The 18,467-nt window shown below is 59.1% G+C and overlaps 2 protein-coding genes across 7 annotated transcripts; one reads left to right on the top strand and one right to left on the bottom strand.

The window, feature by feature from the left end:
- Window positions 1-17: 17 nt before the first annotated feature.
- Window positions 18-12,692, bottom strand: ZGPAT (zinc finger CCCH-type and G-patch domain containing). The gene is made up of 7 exons (XM_025470715.3): window positions 12,601-12,692; window positions 11,781-12,406; window positions 2,741-2,874; window positions 2,411-2,566; window positions 1,159-1,278; window positions 671-1,070; window positions 18-418 (listed from the first exon to the last, which is right to left on the bottom strand). Exons 2-7 carry the CDS (start codon window positions 12,380-12,382, stop codon window positions 280-282), a joined length of 1,551 nt encoding a protein of 516 aa, XP_025326500.1. The 5' UTR covers window positions 12,383-12,406; window positions 12,601-12,692; the 3' UTR covers window positions 18-279.
- Window positions 12,693-12,719: 27 nt separating this feature from the next.
- ARFRP1 (ADP ribosylation factor related protein 1) lies at window positions 12,720-17,848 on the top strand. Of its 6 annotated transcripts, none has more exons than XM_025470721.3 (8): window positions 12,720-12,842; window positions 13,158-13,251; window positions 13,400-13,487; window positions 13,631-13,713; window positions 16,743-16,824; window positions 17,015-17,085; window positions 17,420-17,533; window positions 17,601-17,848. In XM_025470721.3, the coding sequence occupies exons 2-8, from the start codon at window positions 13,159-13,161 to the stop codon at window positions 17,724-17,726; spliced, it is 657 nt and encodes a 218-aa protein (XP_025326506.1). In that variant the 5' UTR covers window positions 12,720-12,842; window position 13,158; the 3' UTR covers window positions 17,727-17,848. The 6 variants fall into 6 exon arrangements, with proteins under 6 accessions (XP_025326506.1, XP_025326507.1, XP_025326505.1 ...); XM_025470722.3 differs by having other exon boundaries at window positions 13,154-13,251; window positions 17,433-17,533; XM_025470720.3 differs by having other exon boundaries at window positions 13,154-13,251.
- The last annotated feature ends 619 nt before the right edge of the window (window positions 17,849-18,467 follow it).

Raw genomic sequence — 18,467 nt, 5'->3', positions numbered from 1 at the left:
GCCAGCCGAGCCTCCAATGAAAGACACCACAACACAATCACTTTAATGTCCTCGCTGAGGAGACCCCCCGAAACACTGGCGGGTGGGCTCAGTGGCAAGGAAGTGTCCAGAAGGGAGCCCTGCAGCCCCATGTCCTCTCAGCAGTGTCCGCTGGCCGTGGGGTGTAGCCTGGGAGCAGGCCAGCCCCTCTTCCAGGAGCATCTAGTCGGGTGACAGCTGGTCTCCCCGAGGGCACCCGGGAGCTGGGGTCCCTGAGCCCCGTCCACGGCACACAGGGCTCTAGAACTCGGTCATCTTCTTGTGGGTGTCTGCTTTCCTCTGTTCCCGCTGCAGACCCGCCTCCTGGGCCTGGAGCTGCCCCAGCTCCCGCTGGGCTCCCGCCAGCCTCTCCTGCAGCTGGGCCGCCGTCACACTGTGCCTGAGGAGGAGCCTGCCGTTCAGCACGAGCTGCTGGGCCACTGGCACGAGGCCCCCACACCCGTGGCCACGGCCCTCCTCCTCCAAGCACCAGACCCTCCTCGGACAGCCACCACCCTGGGGTCAGCGCGCGCTCCAGCTCACGTGCAGGCGAGAAGGCACAGCATGGAAAGTGGGCAGGAGGCCCACGGCAGGGCTGAGGCATCGACACCCAGGGGGCCGCCCCCTGCCCCAAGTCTCGCCCCACACGTACCGGCCGGTGTTTCGGGCGAGAGCCTTCTGGATGCCCCGGATGTCCCGCTGGGTCTGCTCGATCTTCTTCTCCGTCTGGAAGAGTCGCAGGCCCAGGGCCCGCTTGGCACTCCTGCTGGCATGGTACATCTCCTTCCCGCTCCTCCTCCCTGCGGGGGCCGCCGCAGCCTCCAGCGCCGCCGGGGTCCGGCACTGCAGCTTTTCGTTCAGAAAGTCAAACACGCTACGAGGGGGAGGGCGTCCACCCCCACTGCCCTGGCCTTTCGGGGGCCTCCGGGCGCCAGCCTTGCCACCCTTGGTCCTCTTCTGCAAGATCTCTGCGCACTGGTCCAGCGACTTCCCTCGAGGCAGCACCACAGCGTGGATGGGCTCCACCCGGCCCTCGGCATGCCGGCCCAGACCTGGGGGCACACGGGGCTGGCGCTACCGCTGCTGGACCCGAGCCCCGCTGTGCGGCCCCCTCCCCTCCCCAGGGCGGCACACACTCACCCTTGCCAAACTCGTAGCCCATCTTGGCAAGGAGTCTGGAGCCGATGCCCCGTGTGTGCACCTCCCAGCCAGCGAAAGCGGAGCTGCAGGTCCCGGGCTCGGCAGCACTGGGTTCCACCACTGTAGGAAACAGGGCAGTGGCTCGGCCCCGCTGGACGGGGAGCACCCTGGGCTCCAGCCAGTGTCAGCCCAAGAGCTCAGCTCCGGGCCAGGGTCGTGGTGCCCTGAGCCTCAGACTCTCCGGTGATTGCCCAGACCTGTCACCGGCACGTGACTAAGGCAGGACTCACGGCAGAGTCTGGCGCAGTCTGCTCCAGCCCCCCCACCGCAGGGCCAACCTCCCCACCCGAGCCCTCCCCTGACCCACCTTCTCAGGCGGTGAGCTCCCCTCTTCCCCCCGTAGAAAGTCCACGACTTCGCGGCTCAGTCCTCCCCTCCACCACCGTGGACATGGGGGTTCAGGAACTACCACCTCACCGGACAGATTCCACAGGAACGCCTCCCCTCTCCATCCTACCTGACCCCTTGGGAGGGCTGGACGCCCTCAGCCAGTTACCCTTCTTTTTTTTTTTTTTTAATTTTTATTTATTTATGATAGTCACAGAGAGAGAGAGACAGAGAGAGGCAGAGACACAGGCAGAGGGAGAAGCAGGCTCCATGCACCGGGAGCCCGACGTGGGACTCGATCCCGGGTCTCCAGGATCGCGCCCTGGGCCAAAGGCAGGTGCCAAACCACTGGGCCACCCAGGGATCCCCCCCAGTTACCCTTCCTGAACAGCTCCTGCCCCGGCTCTCTCGACACAGCCTCCCCTCTAGCTACTAGGTGTCCCCACGTGGAGACCACTGGAAGGAGCCGCTCCTTCCTGCCCCCATGCCCCGCCGGTCCCTCGCACGCCGACCGGCCAGCCCTGCTTCAGTGGACACAGCTTCGGCCTGCGGGGTGTGGAGCTGCGATCATCCCGTGTGCTCCCTGAAGACTAGGGCCGGGTCATTCCATCTGCAGGCCTCAGGGCCCGCCCCAGACTCCACACGCTCGCTCTCATTTGCCCCCAATGCCTGTGGCGGGCTTCCACGTGTCCTCAGTCACACGTGCCCCTTCTGAACACAGTCTGCCTCACTGCCCCCATACTCTCCAAGGATGTGGTGAGAGGGTCACAGGCCCTGCCAGCCGGAAGCCTCTCGGGGTGACTGCTACCGACACTTCCCCTTGCCCCACTTTCCTGGCTTCTGGGATCCTGAACTGCCGCCATACCTCTGGCATAGCTGGGGTCATCTGGGTCGCCACTGTCTGAGTCTGAGGATCCCGTGGGGTCTGTGCGCAGCGGGGGCAGGATGCTGTCCCCCTCTACCACGGCCTCCTTCAGCAGCAGTGAGTCAAACTTGACGGTGTAGTAGCCATTATCTACATCTAGAGGCAGGGAACAAAAGACAGGCCAGCTCAGTGGCCTCAACAGGTGGTAGGAACCACATTGGGAGTTAGAAGGAAGGTAGGGCCCAGGTCAAGGGTGGTCTCGCTCCTCTTGGGCATGGAACAGGGCTCTCCAGGAGGGGCCCCGGCTGAGAGGCCCGTGGGCAGCCTCACCAGTTATCCGAGCGGGGTACCAGAGGCCATCCTGCTGCTTGGCCAGACATGCAGAGCCAGCCTGTAGGGAGCTCAGGTCCGGGTCCTGGAAGGGGCGCAGCTCATCCACAGAGACCACCTGCCCATGGGAGAACCTGCCAAGACAGCCACAGGGAGCAGGGGCTCAGACACAGCGCACTGGGGCAAGTGAACCCAGGAGAACCCAGTCCACCTGCCTGGGCATCAGCCCAAAGGGAGGGAGACACGGCGGACAAACGGACACACGCGCATACACACCCACCCACGTATACACATACATGGGGGCATGCACACGTATACCCCTGCACACAAACAGGCACGTATGTCCACGTGTGCACACTCTCTCATTCTTGGGATGGGCCTGGCTACCCTGGGGATGAGATGCCTCGCATTACCCTCCAGCTCTCCGGGCTAGAGTAACAATGTGGTGGGCAGACAACCATGTGACGAAAGCTCCCCATCGCCTCTCCACCAGAAGGGAGCCCCCCGGCACAAACAGATCGTCGAGGCGGGTGTGTTTGTGCGTGTGCGCTTATGGGACCGAGTCCTTCCCAAATCAAGTAGGAGAACACAGCTGTAACAGTGATGCCTTGATCTTTAGATGTCAGTGAACCAGTGAGATTAAAACCAAAACCGAGAGAGGACGGGAGGGGAGAAGAGGAGGCAAAGAAAGAGGAAGAAATGTGGGGACAAAGAATGACAAGCTCAACTCTGCCAAATAAAGGCATAAAAGACTAACCACATATCCCCTCTACCGTGCCAGCCTTTCAAAGAGGAAACCGTTTTAACCCTACGAGAGCAACGAGGGTCTGGCATTTCCTGGGTGACGTAGAGCTGACGCTGGCCCTGGCAAGCCCTTCCAGGCGGGACGTGGTGGTGATAATGGGAACGCCAAGGAAGGGCTTCGGTCCTCTCCTATGGGTGGACAAAGATGGCCTCAGACACCTCCCCTGGCAAGATTCTGGGCAGTTTGTTCTCACACCTGATGGTCCTCAGGCCCTCAGGACACTGCCAACGACCAAGTAGGAGCCCAAGTAGTTGCATCAGCAACTCCAAGACTGGGCTCCAAATGCGGTGGTGACTCTGGTTGAAAATCCTCGTTCAGCCAAGGAGGAAGACAATGGGTCCAAAAGGGGGGGGGGGGCTACACCCAGGACTGAGTTCAACCAAATACCCACTTCAGCACACGCCCCCAGACACATGCCTCCAGAACCACCAATTAACATTTCTCTGCAGGAATATCCAGTGATAATAGAAGCCTGAAAATCTGGTATCCTTCTGAACCCAGGAAAACACACCTAAGAACTGATTCTAGAAAAATAATAATGAAAGTATGCAAAAATTTGCCCCAAAGGATGGTAACTAAATTCAAAAGACTTGGAAATAACCTAAGTTTCCAACCACGGGGAATAGTTAAAGGCATATCCATAAAATGAACTTAAAACTAAAACGAACAGGCAAAGCGATCAATAGAATGAGCAAGAGCACCTGGGAAGAGTAACACACACATGAAAAACCTCACATGTGATGGAGGAAATTCTACACACCGGTCAGGAAAGGATGGACTGCTGGTTCCATAAGGAAAAGATTAGAAACTGGTTTCCCGTATTGAAAAACCAACTCAGGGACGCCTGGGTGGCTCAGCGGTTGAGCATCTGCCTTCAGCCGGGGGCGTGATCCTGGAGTCCCGGGATCGAGTCCCACAGTGGGCTTCCTGCATGGAGCCTGTTTCTCCCTCTGCCTCTCTCTCTCTGCGTATCTTTCATGAATAAATAAAATCTTTAAAAAAAAAAAAAAAGAAAAACCAACTCACTGGATGCCTGGGTGGCCCAGGGGTTGAGTGTCTGCCTTCAGCTCAGGTCATGACCCCAGGGTCCCAGGATCGAGTCCCACATCAGGCTCCCTGCAGGAGCCTGCTTCTCCCTCTGCCTATGTCTCTGTGTCTCTCATGAATAAATAAATAAAATCTTCAAAAAAAAAAAAAAAAAAGGACAAACCAACTCAGTCACCTACCTCACAACAGTCATGGATGGAAATAATACACTCTAGAATAAAACTAGAATGTGAAAACAAGCACTTAGAACTATATTCTGAGTTCCAGCTGTGGCCAAGTAGAGAAAAACAGGGAAACTAAGCAAAATGGTCCAAACTCACAGCATCAGAACTCTGGAAATGGAATGAAACAGACAACACACTGGTTAGTCATTATTTGTGAAAAACTGTCCAACTTCAGCCCCAGTGGCCCAGCGGTTTAGCGCCACCTGCAGCCCAGGGCGTGATCCTGGAGACCCTGGATCAAGTCCCACGTTGAGCTCCTTGCATAGAGCCTGCTTCTCCCTCTGCCTGTGTCTCTGCCTTGGTCTCTCTGTCTCTCATGAATAAATAAAATTAAAAAAAAAAAAAAAACTGCCCAACTTTGGGACAGAATGGGAGGTGGGAATGTCTGTGGCTTCACAGTGGGGGACATGCCCCGCGTGCCCGCGAGGAGCAGTATGGCAGGGGTGAGACCAGGGATGAGACCTGGGAAAACCATCAGCCCTGAGGCCGTGAGCCCAGCTCAGTGGTCACTTACGATTCACAGGGATACCCAGAAAATGGAACGACCATAGAAGGGCTCCACCCCCCCAAACACCCTGGTTCTCCAGGAAACAAGGTGCACCAGTCAGGACTCCGGCCAGCGTCACGTGAACGGAGATGGGGGCTGCTGAACATGGAATGTGTCCCCCGGCCCACACACACTGACTGATGGGGAGAAGCCTTGAGGGCAAGAGTGGCTGCAAATAACCTCTGCCTACATCACTGCCTGGCCACGAAGCCACACGGACACAGAAGGGACCCCTAAAAAGCCAGGTCAAAAAGTAAATATAAATTTAAGGATCTAAGCAGATATATCAGAAGCTGCGCACTATGAGGGGGGACAGACTTCGTAATCCAGGTCCAGAAAATATATTAAAAGAAAACAAAATACTAAAGAAAACGATTCAAATCCCAGAGCTGCTACAAGACATTACCTGAAATGTACCATTTTCAATAAAAACTCACCAGGCACACAAACAGTAAAGTGGGACCCATATTTAGGAGAAAAAAGCAGTGAATGGAATCTGACTCAGTGGGTCCAAGTGCCAAAATCTGCCATGACCTCAAAGCAGATTGTGGTAAGTTCAAAGAACTAAATGAAAATGTGACAATGATTCAAGAAATAATAAATCTTAAAACATAAATAGAAAATATATAAAAAGAAAAAAAAGAAAATACGTAAAAACAAGACAACAGACGTGAAAAGTCAATAACTGAAATGAGAAACTCACTAGCTGGGACACTGCTGGTCTCCAGCCTGGTGTGTAGGAAGCTGGGAAGTTACCCCTTTGCTGTAACCAAAGGTAAAAAACGGAACAAAATGAAAAAATCACTAACTCTTCTTAGATCCGTGAGAGAAGAAAGGTCACAGGGCAAACTGCTATGCCAAATTTGGAGACACCAATAGGCAGATACCGAGAATCACAACCTACCACCACGGTAACCCCCCCACCGCCTGGCAGGAACCACCGTAGGAGCCTGTGCTAGAAAGGCTCCGCGTGGACAAGTCTGAGAGTTCAAACCCCTGGGGCTCCCACACTTTTTTTTTTAAGTTTCATTTATTTATTTGAGAGAGAGTGAGAGCACAGGTGGGGGCGGGGAGAGCGGCAGAGGGAGAAGCAGGCTCCCCGCGAGCTGGAAGCCCCACAAGGGACTCGATCCCAGGACCCCGGGGCCATGATCTGAGCCGAAGGCAGTGGCTCCAAGCACCCTTGGGCTCTCACGCTTTTGTGAGTTGTACTCCAGCTCTACCAGCTTTCCACAGTGAGTACTGGAGAAAGATCTGCTCATGCCCTGGCAGAGGGAGGGGAAAGGAAGCACCAGAGGGGCGCCTGGGGGACTCCGTCGGAGGACTAGAGTGCCTCCCTCTCTCACTTCTTACCACCACACCACTGAAGGCTCGTTACGGGGACACTTCCTTAATCAAAGACAAAGAGAGGGATCCCTGGGTGGCGCAGCGGTTTAGCGCCTGCCTTTGGCCCAGGGCACGATCCTGGAGACCCGGGATCGAATCCCACGTCGGGCTCCCGGTGCATGGAGCCTGCTTCTCCCTCTGCCTGTGTCTCTGCCCCCCTCTCTCTCTCTGTGTGACTATCATAAATAAATAAAAATTAAAAAAAAAAAAAAGGCAAAGAGAAAATTCTGAATCATGTACAAGGATCCTCAGTAAGGTTACCCGCCAGTTTCTCGCTGGAAGCTATGGAGGCCAGGAGGCAGGCGGATGACATATTTAAAGGCTTAAAGAGAAAACAAAACCCTGCCAACTGAGAATTCTGTATCTGGCAAAACTATCCTTCGAATGACAAATGAAGACATTCTCATATAAATAAAAGCGAAGGGAGTTCATTTCTAGTAGACCTGCCCTACAAGCAATGCGAAAGGGCCAAAGGACATTAGACCCTAAGTCATACTGACACTGATAAAGGCAACTACACAAGTAAATATAAAACTGCTACTACCTTTCTTTTTCTTTTTCTTTTCTTTTTTTTTTTTTTTTGGTTTGCAACTCATCTGTTTTTCCTCTATATGATTTAAGACAAATGCAGGGCAGCCCGGGTGGCACAGCGGTTTAGCGCCACCTTCAGTCCACGGCCTGATCCTGGAGACCGGGGATGGAGTCCCACATGGGGCTCCCTGCATGGAGCCTGCTTCTCCCTCTGCCTGTGTGTGTCTCTCTCTCTCTCTGTGTGTGTGTCTCTCATGAATACATAAATAAAAATCTTTAAAAGAAAGAAAGACAAATGCATGAAGTAACACTCCTGAATCTCTATTCCAGGCACACAAGTATGGGGGGATGGACTGTAGGTAGTTTCCCTACACTATTAAAGCTAAACTGGCATTATTCACACTAGATTGCTATGTTAATCATAATCCAGGGAGTGTCATTAAGAAAATAACATGGGGGGTGCCTGGGGGGCCCAGTGGTTGAGCATCTGCCTTCAGCTCAGGTCATGATCCTGGAGTCCTGGGATCAAGCCCCATGTTGGGCTCCCTGCTCAACGGAGTCGGCTTCTCCCTCTCTCTCTGCCCCTCCCCACTGTTCGCTCGCTCTCTCTCAAATAAATAAACTCTTTTAAAAAAAGTGTACCCAAAAAAATCAAAGAGAATCAAAATGATAGAGTAGAAAAAAACAAACACCAAAGAAAGTGATAATGAAGGGAATGAGAAACAAATAACCTAAAGGCCTATAGAAAACAAAGGGACACCCGGCTGGCTCAGTCGGGTGGAGCATGGGACTCTTGATCTCGGGGTGGTGAGTTCAAGCCCTACACTGGGTGTAGAGATTTGTTAAAAATGAAACCTTAGGGCAGCCCTGGTGGTGCAGCGGTTTGGCACCGCCTGCAGCCCAGGGCATGATCCTGGAGACCCGGGATCGAGTCCCACATCAGGCTCCCTGCATGGAGCCTGCTTCTCCCTCTGCCTGTGTCTCTGCCTCTCTCTCTGTGTGTAGATCATGAATAAATAAATAAAATCTTTAAAAAAAAATGAAACCTTAAAAAAAAGAGAAAATAATAAGACAACTGGGGTGTGTCCTTATCAATAACTATTTTAGTTGCAAGCAAAGTATGCAAACTCCAATTAAAAGACAGAACTGGAAGGATGGATGAAAAGAATGATCAAATTCTATGCTACCCATGAGACTCATTTTGGGGTCCAAAAACAGCAAAAGGCCGACAAGTTTCTAATGCAGGCCTTTCATGAAAGTGTTAAAACACGAACTTTTGAAAAGTGGGTGATACCTGTATAGAAAATCAGAATCTTAAAACATGAGAGACACCGAACTCTGGGAAACAAACAAGGGAGGTGGGCAGGGGGTTGGGGTGACTGGGTGACAGGCACTGAGGGGGGCATTTGGCGGGATGAGCACTGGGTGTTCTGCTATATGTTGACAAATTGAACTCCAATAAAAAAAAAATTAGAATCTCATTAGATTGAAATTTGTCAAATATATGGAAATCCTGAGTCCGTAAAAATATTAGATACATTTTTTTTCCCTAAGATTTTATCTAATTACTCATGAGAGACACAGAGAGAGAGGCAGAGACACAGGCAGAGGGAGAAGCAGGCTCCTCGCAGGGAGCCCGATGCGGGACTCGATCCCAGGACCCCAGGGTCACGCCCTGAGCCCAAGGCAGATGCTCAACCACTGAGCCCAGGTGCCCCTAGAAATATTTTTTTAAAGCTAATTCACTACTTTCTCAGGATGAAAGATAACCATTTATTAGCTTAGAAATGAAGTAAACAGAACAGGAAAGCCCAGCATTTATCCTGTATTTTCTCTATGTACCACTGGGAGCCAAGTCAGAGGTGCGGGAGAGCATCTCTTTACGGCTAACAAATGGAAATGAACAGAGAGAAAGACCTCTACTTTGCAGTCCCTGCTGAATCTGCCATCAGGTACCGATCACCAATGGCGTCCAAGGCTGCTAACATCACAACAGAAAAGCTAGACACCAAGTACGTCCCGATGAAGGAACAGCACCTAGAGTCTTGTCAAAGAGCGTGGACCTGCATGTGGTCAGCTCCCTCAATCCAGCTGCCAGCTTGCAGAGGACTGTGTTGGACCGCACCAGGGGTGTTCGATGATGGGGCCCGGGGCCCAGTCCTCCAAAAAGCTGTGAGGCCAGGAAAGGCTGGGAAGAGGGTGTGGACAGCCAGAGACAGCAGCTGAGTGAGCAAGATGGCACTGCAGTGTTTGCACCACCACCACACTTGAGTGTGACCATAATAAAAGTCCAGAATAGCGGTCGTTTTGGAGGAGGGAGCAGGCTGCATTTGGTTTGAGGTGCACGGAGGGGCTTGGGGGTGGTTGGCAGATTTGCAGTTGTGAGCTGAGTGGTGACTGCTCGGGGTTACAGGAATCCCCACACTGTGTACTTACTTCCCACGCCTGATTTTACTTTACAACAACGTAAAAGTTCACATTGACTGTGAGCTTACAACCTGTGAGGTACTACTCTAAATTCTCTGCACGTGGTAACGCATTCCATTGTCCCAACAACTATGAAAGACAACTCTCGTTTGTTTTACAGATAAAGAAATTGAAATACAGACCTTAAGCTATAAAAAATGAACGAAAAAATACTGTATCTCACTAGGAACCAAGGAAACACAAATTCAACCATGATCCCATTTTCCCAGCGCTCAGCAGGCAGGAATCGGCAGTGATAGAGAGGATGAGGGACGAGGCACCGGCCTTCATACGGAAGCGGGAACTCTGCACACTCTCGACACACCGGTCCCATACTAGGGAAATTCTCAGGCAGGTACAGAAGAAGACACTACTAAGATGTTCACAGCAAGCTGTTTGTAACAGACAAAAACTGGAAAACATCAGAAAGGAACATAATAAAATGTGGCACATTTGTGAGAGAAAAGAACATAGCAGTTAAAACCAATTAAACAGCTCTGGAGATACCAGCACAGATGCCCTCTCACATCCCTGCTTAGTGAAAAAAGCAAGTTGCAAAATAAACCATCCTGTGTGACACCATTTGTTTCAAAAGTAGCACAAAAAGTTACTCTTCTCATATAGGCTCCTGTCTGCGGAGAGCTAACATCTGCTAGAGGTAAACACAAGGGAGTTGTGATCACAGCCTGGGAGGAGAAGGGGCTGTGACACAGCGGGACTCAAGGGCGTCAGCTACTTTGTTTTTATTTTTAAAAATACAAAGCAGGGGCGCCTGGGTAGCTCAGTGGGTTACTGAGCTAAGAGCGTCTGCTCAGGTCCTGCTCAGGTCCTGATCTCAGGGTCGGCTCCGAGCTGAGCAGGGAGTTTGCTTGACATTCTCTCCCTCTCTCCTTCTGGCTCTCCCTACACGGAGGGTGCATACTCCCTCCCTCTCTCTCTCACAAATAAATCTTTAAAAAATAAATAAAATAAAAATGCAAAGCAATGCAAGAAAAGCGTTGATCTGTCTGGCAGTGGCAAGTGGCTGTCGTAGGCTGTGCCAGTCGGGCCTATAGCTAACACAACAGAGCAAGGCACAGCAGTTGGGGGCCGAGGCAAAGCTAGCCTGTGCCCGCTGCAGGCTCGCTCGTGCCGCCGTCTGTGCCAGGCAACCTTAGCCGTGGTGGGGCCCACCCCTGGGGCTTGCTGCACGGAGGGGTCAACACACGTGAAACTCCTGGCCCGGAGCCTGGCCTAGACGAACAGCACACGGACACGTCAGCTCTCATCGTCACAAGGGGCATCACCCGGGCCCGTGGAGGCACCCAGAGGGTAACGGCAGAGAGGACGAGAGGGCTTGCTGCTCTGTTCTCTGACCTGTTTGTTCAGCAGCACACGGATGGGTCTGCTTTGTGAAAACTCCAGTACGTTTCATGATTTACGCACCTTCCCGTACGGGTGCCACACTGTAATCAGACTTACAAGGAAAGAAAGGATTGTGGAAAATCGTGTTAAAGGACGCTCTGGACCCAGCAACGGTCTGTAAGCAAAGACAAAGACCAAAGGACTAGAGAGAGTTTCCCTGGGTTATTGACTCAAAAAGAAAATCATCTGCAAGACTTGGTAAACATTCCTTCCACAGATAGAAGCGATAAGGAGCAAAAGCCGAGTCGGGCATTTTAAGGAAAGAGTGACACCGTTGCCACAGTCGTGTGAATCTCATCATGAACAAGATCCAACTTACGGATTTGTCAGGGATGCGACCCTGAGCATCGATTGATGAAAGAAAAAAAAAAAAAAGAAACCAGTGACTTCTACGGTTTCCTTTACACGGTGCAGGCAAACAAGAGGAAGACAAAGGAGAGAGCAAACACGAGCCTGGCAAGGAAGGGCTGATCAGCGGCGAAGGGGGCAGCGGGCGGCCCCACGCCGGGCCCTGCGGGGCTGCGACACTGCATTTTGCAAGCTTCCCCCGAAAGAACCAGAGCAGCGAAGGGTGGGGCACCGTGCCTCCCAGGACGGCGCGGCCTACCTGCGCCCCTGCCCCGGACTCACCTGCAGCTGTCCTGGAAGCGGCACTTGCCCTCCAGGAAGAAGGGGCAGGGCTTCAGGGACTTGTGCGTGGGGTAGAGGTAGAGCACCCGCACGCCCGCAGAGCCGTCGCGCGCCGCCTCGGTGCCCACGATCATGGCGTTGTGGTACTCCAGCGTGCCCCAGGAGCTATAGTACGGCGCGTTCACCTTGCGGCCGCTCAGCGCCTCCTCCTCGTCGCCGTCCTCGTCGCCGGCCCGCTCCTGCTCCCCCTGCCCGGGCCCGCTGGGTGCCGGCTCGGGCTGGCGCTCGCGCTCGGGAGCCGTGTCCGGCGCGGCCCCGGGGGCTGCGGGCGCTGCGGGCGCCGCGGGCCCCGCCTGCTGGGAGCCCCGGCTGTCGGCGTCGCCCGGGGCCGCGCGCTCCCCGTCCAGCGCGGCCAGCAGCTTGCTCTTCCGGACGGACACCAGGCTGGCCTCGGTGAGCTCGATGAGCTCCTGGAGGTCGCCGCGCAGCTGCCGCAGGTCGGCCAGCTCCGAGGGCTCCAGGCCGGCGCCCAGCGCCAGCTCCACCTGCTGCAGCTGCGCGTCATAGGTGTGCAGCGCGGCCTGCAGGCTCTCCTCGTCCATCCTGCGGCCCGGCGGGCGGCGCGGCTGCAACGACGGGGAGCCGCTGAGCGCCGCGCCGCCCCCCGCCCCGCCCCGCCCCCGCCGCGGCCCGGCCCGCTCCGCCCGCCCCGTCGCCTCGGGCCCCGGCCCCGTCGCCCCAGACCGCGCCCCCTCGCCCGGGCCGGGCCCCGCCTCCGCGCGGGCTCCGGGCCGCCGCCATAGAGCCCCGCCGGCCTCACCGGCTAGAGCGGCCGGCGCCCCCGCCTCCGCCCTCGCAGCCCACCGGCACTTCCTCCCGGGCGCCGCCGCCGCCGGAAGTGCCTCGCGCGGGGGACGCCGGGACGCGGCGCGCGGGGAGCGTCGGGACGGCCCCGCCCCCCCGCGGCCTGCGTCCCGTCGGGCGCCGCGCGAGGTCAGCGCGGGGTCGGCGCGGGTCGGCGAGGTCAGGCGCGGGCGGCTCCGCGGCCCCGACGGGCGCCAGGTAGCGCGGGCCGGTCGCCCCGGGGCGGGGGGCGGGGGGCGGGGCGGGGCCTCGGGGGCCGCACCCGCCGTCGGGCCGCGACGCCCGCCGGCCGCCGCCTCGCAGCCCGGCTTCCGGGGGGGGGTCGGACGCCGCCAGGGGCTCCCGCTGCGCGGCCGCCGGGCACCTGCTGGGGCGGGGGCGTCGTCAGCCCGGGGAGCCTGACGTCACGGCGGGCCTTCGGGGGCGGGCGGCGCGGGGGGCGGGGGCGGGGAGGGGGAGGGGAGCGCCCCGGCTCCCAGCCCGCCGCGACCGCCGCCTCCGCTGCGCAGGCAGGATGTACACGCTGCTGTCCGGCCTCTACAAGTACATGTTCCAGAAGGACGAGTACTGCGTCCTGATCCTGGGGCTGGACAATGCGGGCAAGACGGTGGGTGCCCGCCCCCGGCCCTCCCCCTCCGGGCGGCCCCGCCCGCCCCCACGCGCCCCCCGCCCGCCCCGAGCCACCCCCAGCCGCCCGGGACGGACACCGGACACCGGGGAAGCCGCCCTCACCTCCCGCGCGCGTCTCTTCGCAGACGTTCCTGGAACAGTCGAAAACCCGCTTTAACAAGAACTACAAGGGAATGAGCCTCTCCAAGATCACGACCACCGTGGGCCTCAACAGTAAGGCCCCCCCGGGGCGGAGGGCTTGGGGGGCCGCCCGGGCCGCGTCGGGGAGCCCAGAGCCGTCCGTCCATGGCCTGGCCGGGAGGCGGCGCGGGGCAGCGGGTCCCCAGCCTGCGCTGTCCTCTGTCCTCTCCCCGCAGTCGGCACTGTGGACGTGGGAAAGGCTCGCCTCATGTTTTGGGACCTGGGGGGCCAGGAAGAGCTGCAGTCGCTGTGGGACAAGGTAAGCCGGCCGTGCCCAGGCCGCCCCTCGCACCGCTTCCTCCAGGGACACCCCCGGCCCAGCCTCCCCTCAGCTCCGTCCCCCACTGTGTCCCTGAGGCTCCCCCCAGCCCTGTCCCAGCTCCCCCGTTGCCCCCACCCTCGAGAGCGAGGACCTGCCAGTTCCCTTTTAACTCAGAGATTTGCTTCCGATGAGTACAGGCCGAGACGAGAGGTGTCCAGGAAGCAGGTGCGGGCAGGCAGGAGGCCTGTGGGTGCTGGGCTTCAGCGCCGGGGCCTCCTCCCGGGTTCTCCCTCAGGACCTGTGCTCTGCGGCATCCTCCTCCCCGCCTGGCGACGGTGCCCCTGGAGGCCTAGAGCAGCTGCCTCCCTGACGTCCGGGGCGTGCCCGGGACACCCGTGCACTGTTCTTCCTCCCACATGCCCCCAGCACTGGCTGCCTTGCGTTGGGCGCGTGCAAGCAGAACACACCTAGCCCTGCCCTCCGCTGCCCCTCGGGAGGATCGGTGTGGCTCCGGTGCAGCCCCGCTTCTGGGAGCGCAGGCGTGCGCCCTGACCCTTACCAGTCGTCCCCGTGTTTAGAACCGGGTGTCCAGGTCGGGGTTTCTGGTCTGACTGCGGCAGCAGGGACCTTGGTCGTCCTCTAAAGTGTTTTTTTTGTCCTGACTTGTATTGACGAGGCCAGCTTCTGTCCTGTAGCCAGAAGGTCACTAGCAGATTCTCCGGCCAGTTAAGTTGGACCGAGGCGCAGGAGGCCAGGGCCTGCTCTTCTAAACCAAGACCCCCGGGGGTGTGAAACGGGTCCTCACGTCCCATCACAGGCCAGGGTCTGAGGAGCAGACTGTGAGGCGGAGGTCGGGGCAGGATGTGTTAGACGACTAGCACCGGGCGGGGACCTGGGGGGATGTGGGGCTGGGCGGTGAGAAGGGTCAGCCCAGGTCCCGGCGGGCAGGGGGCCACGGGGGCGCTCGTTCCTCAGACCGGCCCCACACTAGGCCGAGCTGACCAGGACTCAGCTGCCGGCTGGGTCACCACCGTGGGCTGCCTGGGGCGGCTGTGATTCGGGGAGGGTGCATTTGGCTTAAAATAGGTGCTGCAGGACCAACGGGTTCATCCCCCCGGTGCACTGCCTGCCATGGGGTTCTGCACCGGTCGCGGCAGCCCATCGCACGTCTGAGTGGGGCACGGCTTCTCCAGGGCTGGCTCTCAGGCAGAGCTGGGGGGGCTTCGAAGCTGGCAGCGTCCCCTCCCCCCCCAGCCACCACTCCTGTCAGCGGTGTGGGTCGTCACGAGGGTCGGAGCCTAGGTCCCTCAGCCCCGCTTCTGCAGTTGACCTCTGGGTCCCTCATGAGCTCCCGCCGAGGGGGCAGGTATCCCTGCTGGGCCGGGGTCTCTGCTGGCCTCTGAACCCACCTGGTGCACGTGCCGAGCAGGCCGTCGGGGGCTGTGACTCAGCAGGTCTCTTGCTGAGCCTTTGGTAAAGGGCTGCCCGGGTGGTGACCACACCAGCCACCCCCTGGCCAGAGCTGTGAGGAGGGCAGCAGAGGCCCTGTGGGTCCCCAGGACGGAGGGAGTAGAGCTCCACGTGCCGCGCCCTGCAGCCTGGCCCCCGCGTCCTCTGTCTGGCGCTGGGACGTGGTTGGGCTTGCTGTCCTTTTGTTCCTGGCAGGTGACCAGTAGCCCTTCCCCACGGCCCCTGCCTTCATCCAGGCTGAGTGCTGCTGCCTGTGGTCTGTCCACGTACCAGCCTAGGCCACAACTTCCCAGCAGATGAGACGTGGACTCCCTGCGCCTGCCCTGGGGGCACTTCTGGCCTCTGCCCTTCCAGGCCACACCAGCAAGACCATCGTGTGGCCGTGGGGAATCAGCGGTGCCATGGGGTCGAGGCAGCCTGCCATGTCCCCGGCCCTGGTCATGCTCAGCCCCAGATGTCCAGCTCCCATCTGTCACCCCCTTCTGGGCCATCACCTGCCAGGGCCAGGCCACACATTGCGGGGGCTGTGGGGTGAGCCTCTCCCTGGGCTTGCTGCCCGCCCCCCGCGGTGCCCCTTCCTGCCGCAGACACCTGCTGTTGGGCCGGCCGGCTCCCAGTTGTCAGCAGCGAGACGTCGTGCTGCTTAGAGCCCCTGCGGCCCTCTGCGCACCCAGGGCGTGGGCTGCAGGAGTGCTTGTGCGCACGTGACTGACTCGCGGCCTGCGGAGCCCAGGGGGCTGCCTGCGTTGGGCCCGCCCCTCCACGAGCCCTGGCTACACCCTGAGGGTTTCCCGGTTGTCAGGGTCTCGGCTCATTGGCCACTCACGCATCCCACCGGTGTCGTGTTGTGTGTAGATGTCCCAGGTTTCTGGGCTCTTGTGGCAGGTGTGGCAAAGCGGCAAAGATGCTGCTGCTTGCCGGATGCGGAGACTTCCGGTCTCTCTTCTGATTGGGGTAGGAAGGGGGCTCCCCCAGTCTGTGGCTGTGCCCCTCGTGCCCCACATTCCAAGGGCCCACTCCTCGCGTGCCCTACTTCACGCATCTGTCTTTCCGTCATTGTCTGCAACAGAACTCTTCCCGGGCCCTGGGCCCTGACGCTACTGCCGTATGTGTGCCCGGGGCTGACCGCTCTGTCCTCAGCCCCACCTGTCCACTTGGTGGCCTTTCTGCGGCTCGTCAGTAGTACGGCCATCAGGCCTGCCATCCGTGCGGGCACATGACCTGGCTGGTGCCCCTCCCTCCACTGCCCTAACTGCACGGGGACCCGCTTAGCTCGGGCTCCTCCAGCTGCCGTCAGGCCAGCAGTCATGGGCAGTTCCCAGGAACAGGTGCTAAAGTGAGATTTGGGGGTGTAGCACCCAGGAAGTGGACAGAGGGTGGTGGCCACCCCCTGCCCAAGGTCAGCAAGCCCTCTCTAAAGGAATCGAGGGCTGCATCGTCCTTTTGCCCCACCTTCCCACTCCCTAAAGGCGCCCCAGGAGGGTCTTCCAGTTGGGGGCTGGCCTTGGGGTGGCCAGGTGCCTGTGGCCCAGCACCCCGCTTTCTGCCCTCCCCAGTACTATGCGGAGTGCCATGGTGTCATCTACGTCATTGATTCCACGGATGAGGAGAGGCTGTCGGAGTCCAAGCGGGCATTCGGTGGGTACGGGGGTTAGGGCTGGGAGGGGGCTGGGGACTTGTCAGGTCCAGTGCACCTGCCTGTGCCCCTGGGGCTGCCCTTGGCTGGAGGTGGGGCCGCACCAGGCAGATGGGACTGTGGCCGCCGCGGCCGCGCACGTGATCGCACCTGCGCAGAAGCCCTCACTGCCCACGTCTGTACCCGCTCCAGAGAAGATGGTGACGAGTGAGGCGCTGGATGGTGTCCCCATCCTCGTGCTGGCCAACAAGCAGGACGTGGAGGTGAGCCTCCCCGCGGGGCGGTCCCCCGCCACCAGGGCAACAGGGGGCCTGCCCCAGACACCCCCGTAGCCACGTTTGTCCCGGGTGTACATGACCTTCCCCAGGTGCGGGCGCCTTCTCCGCACAGGAGGGCAGGGGCGGCTGGAGGCGTGGCGGGGAGACCCTGTGCGCAGGGGGGTCCTGGGGTGGGGGTCTGCTCTGGCCTTGCCCTGCTGCCCCGGGGAGTGCCCCCGCTGGCCCGGCTGCGTCTGCCCCTGGCGTCCTGCGGCCCGCACGCCCGCTCCTCCCCTCCGGAGCCCAGCCCCTGCCAGCAGGACGGCGTCCTGCCCTCAAGGCTTCCCCCCCAGACCTGCCTGTCGATCCCCGACATCAAGACGGCCTTCAGCGACTGCACCTCCAAGATTGGCAGGCGAGACTGCCTGACCCAGGCCTGCTCGGCCCTCACGGGGTGAGTGGGGCCCTCCTCCCCGGGCGGGGGCCCAGCCTGCCCCACCTCACGCCCGCTGTCTCCACAGCAAAGGGGTGCGCGAGGGCATCGAGTGGATGGTCAAGTGCGTCGTGCGGAACGTGCACCGGCCGCCGCGGCAGAGGGACATCACGTAGGCGTGGCTGGTGCCGCGGGTGCCCACAGCTCGTCCTGAGCGCCAGAGGAGCGCTCCTGCCGGCTCCGTGCCTCGGTCCTGGGGCGCGGGCTTGCTTTGCTCTGGGTTTTTTTCATTTGCTTTGTTTTTTCTTTAAGACAAATTTTTCTGTGTCCATAAAAGTGTAGGTATCGGGGCTTCTGCCGAGGGGAGTCGGGGCCCCGACACGACCCCTGCCGAGCTTCCCCGGGGCAGGGGTCCTCCGGGCAGCAGGGGAGGCTGCTGGGCTCCTGACTGTCCCATCTCCGTCCCTGCTGGGCCTGGAGGAGGCGGTGTCCTCAGGCAGGGGGACTGCCGTCGCGGCTGTAGGCCCCTGGGGGTTCTGAGGCCCCAGGAGTCGGCCTGGGAGGCTGTGTCCTCCCCACCCTGGCCTGATGTCACCTTTTGCTCCCCAGCAGGAGGGGAAGGAGGAGTGTCCCCTTTGTGTCTGCTGCTGACCTGGGACCAGTGTGAGGCAGGGGCAGGCTGCGTTCCTGTGGGGCCAGGTGGCTGCTTGGCCTTTGTTCCCAGTGGGGGGATGGGGGGGCGTCCCTGTCCTGTCTGGGAACAAGCTGTCTCGAGACCCACGCCTGGGCCTGTGCCTGCTAACAGGCCCCCAGGTGAGGCTGGTTCCCGGGACGCATCCCCCCCTTGGAACCTGGGCAGTTCCAGACACCGCCCCCCCCGGGACCTGCAGTGGCCTGGGGTCCTGGCTGCAGTCATGAGTCCAATGGGCCAGCACTGGCTGGAGTGTGTCCAGAG

The sequence above is a fragment of the Canis lupus genome, chromosome 24 (assembly GCF_003254725.2).
Source record: "Canis lupus dingo isolate Sandy chromosome 24, ASM325472v2, whole genome shotgun sequence".
In the NCBI taxonomy this organism is placed as follows: domain Eukaryota; kingdom Metazoa; phylum Chordata; class Mammalia; order Carnivora; family Canidae; genus Canis; species Canis lupus.
The sequence above is the reverse complement of the archived record's forward strand: the minus strand, read 5'-3'. Positions and strand labels throughout refer to the sequence as shown.

Bases quoted from the DNA above. Each gene is read 5' to 3' on its own strand.
- ZGPAT (XM_025470715.3), bottom strand. From the start codon at position 12,382: ATGGACGAGGAGAGCCTGCAGGCCGCGCTGCACACCTATGACGCGCAG. The intron at 1,071-1,158 runs GTGAGTGTGTGC...GTGTGCCCCCAG, and splicing joins GGGCTACGAGTTTGGCAAGG to GTCTGGGCCGGCATGCCGAG. The intron at 419-670 runs GTACGTGTGGGG...GCTCCTCCTCAG, and splicing joins CTCGCCCGAAACACCGGCCG to GCACAGTGTGACGGCGGCCC.
- ARFRP1 (XM_025470721.3), top strand. From the start codon at position 13,159: ATGTACACGCTGCTGTCCGGCCTCTACAAGTACATGTTCCAGAAGGAC. The intron at 13,252-13,399 runs GTGGGTGCCCGC...GTCTCTTCGCAG, and splicing joins TGGACAATGCGGGCAAGACG to ACGTTCCTGGAACAGTCGAA. The intron at 13,714-16,742 runs GTAAGCCGGCCG...TGCCCTCCCCAG, and splicing joins TGCAGTCGCTGTGGGACAAG to TACTATGCGGAGTGCCATGG.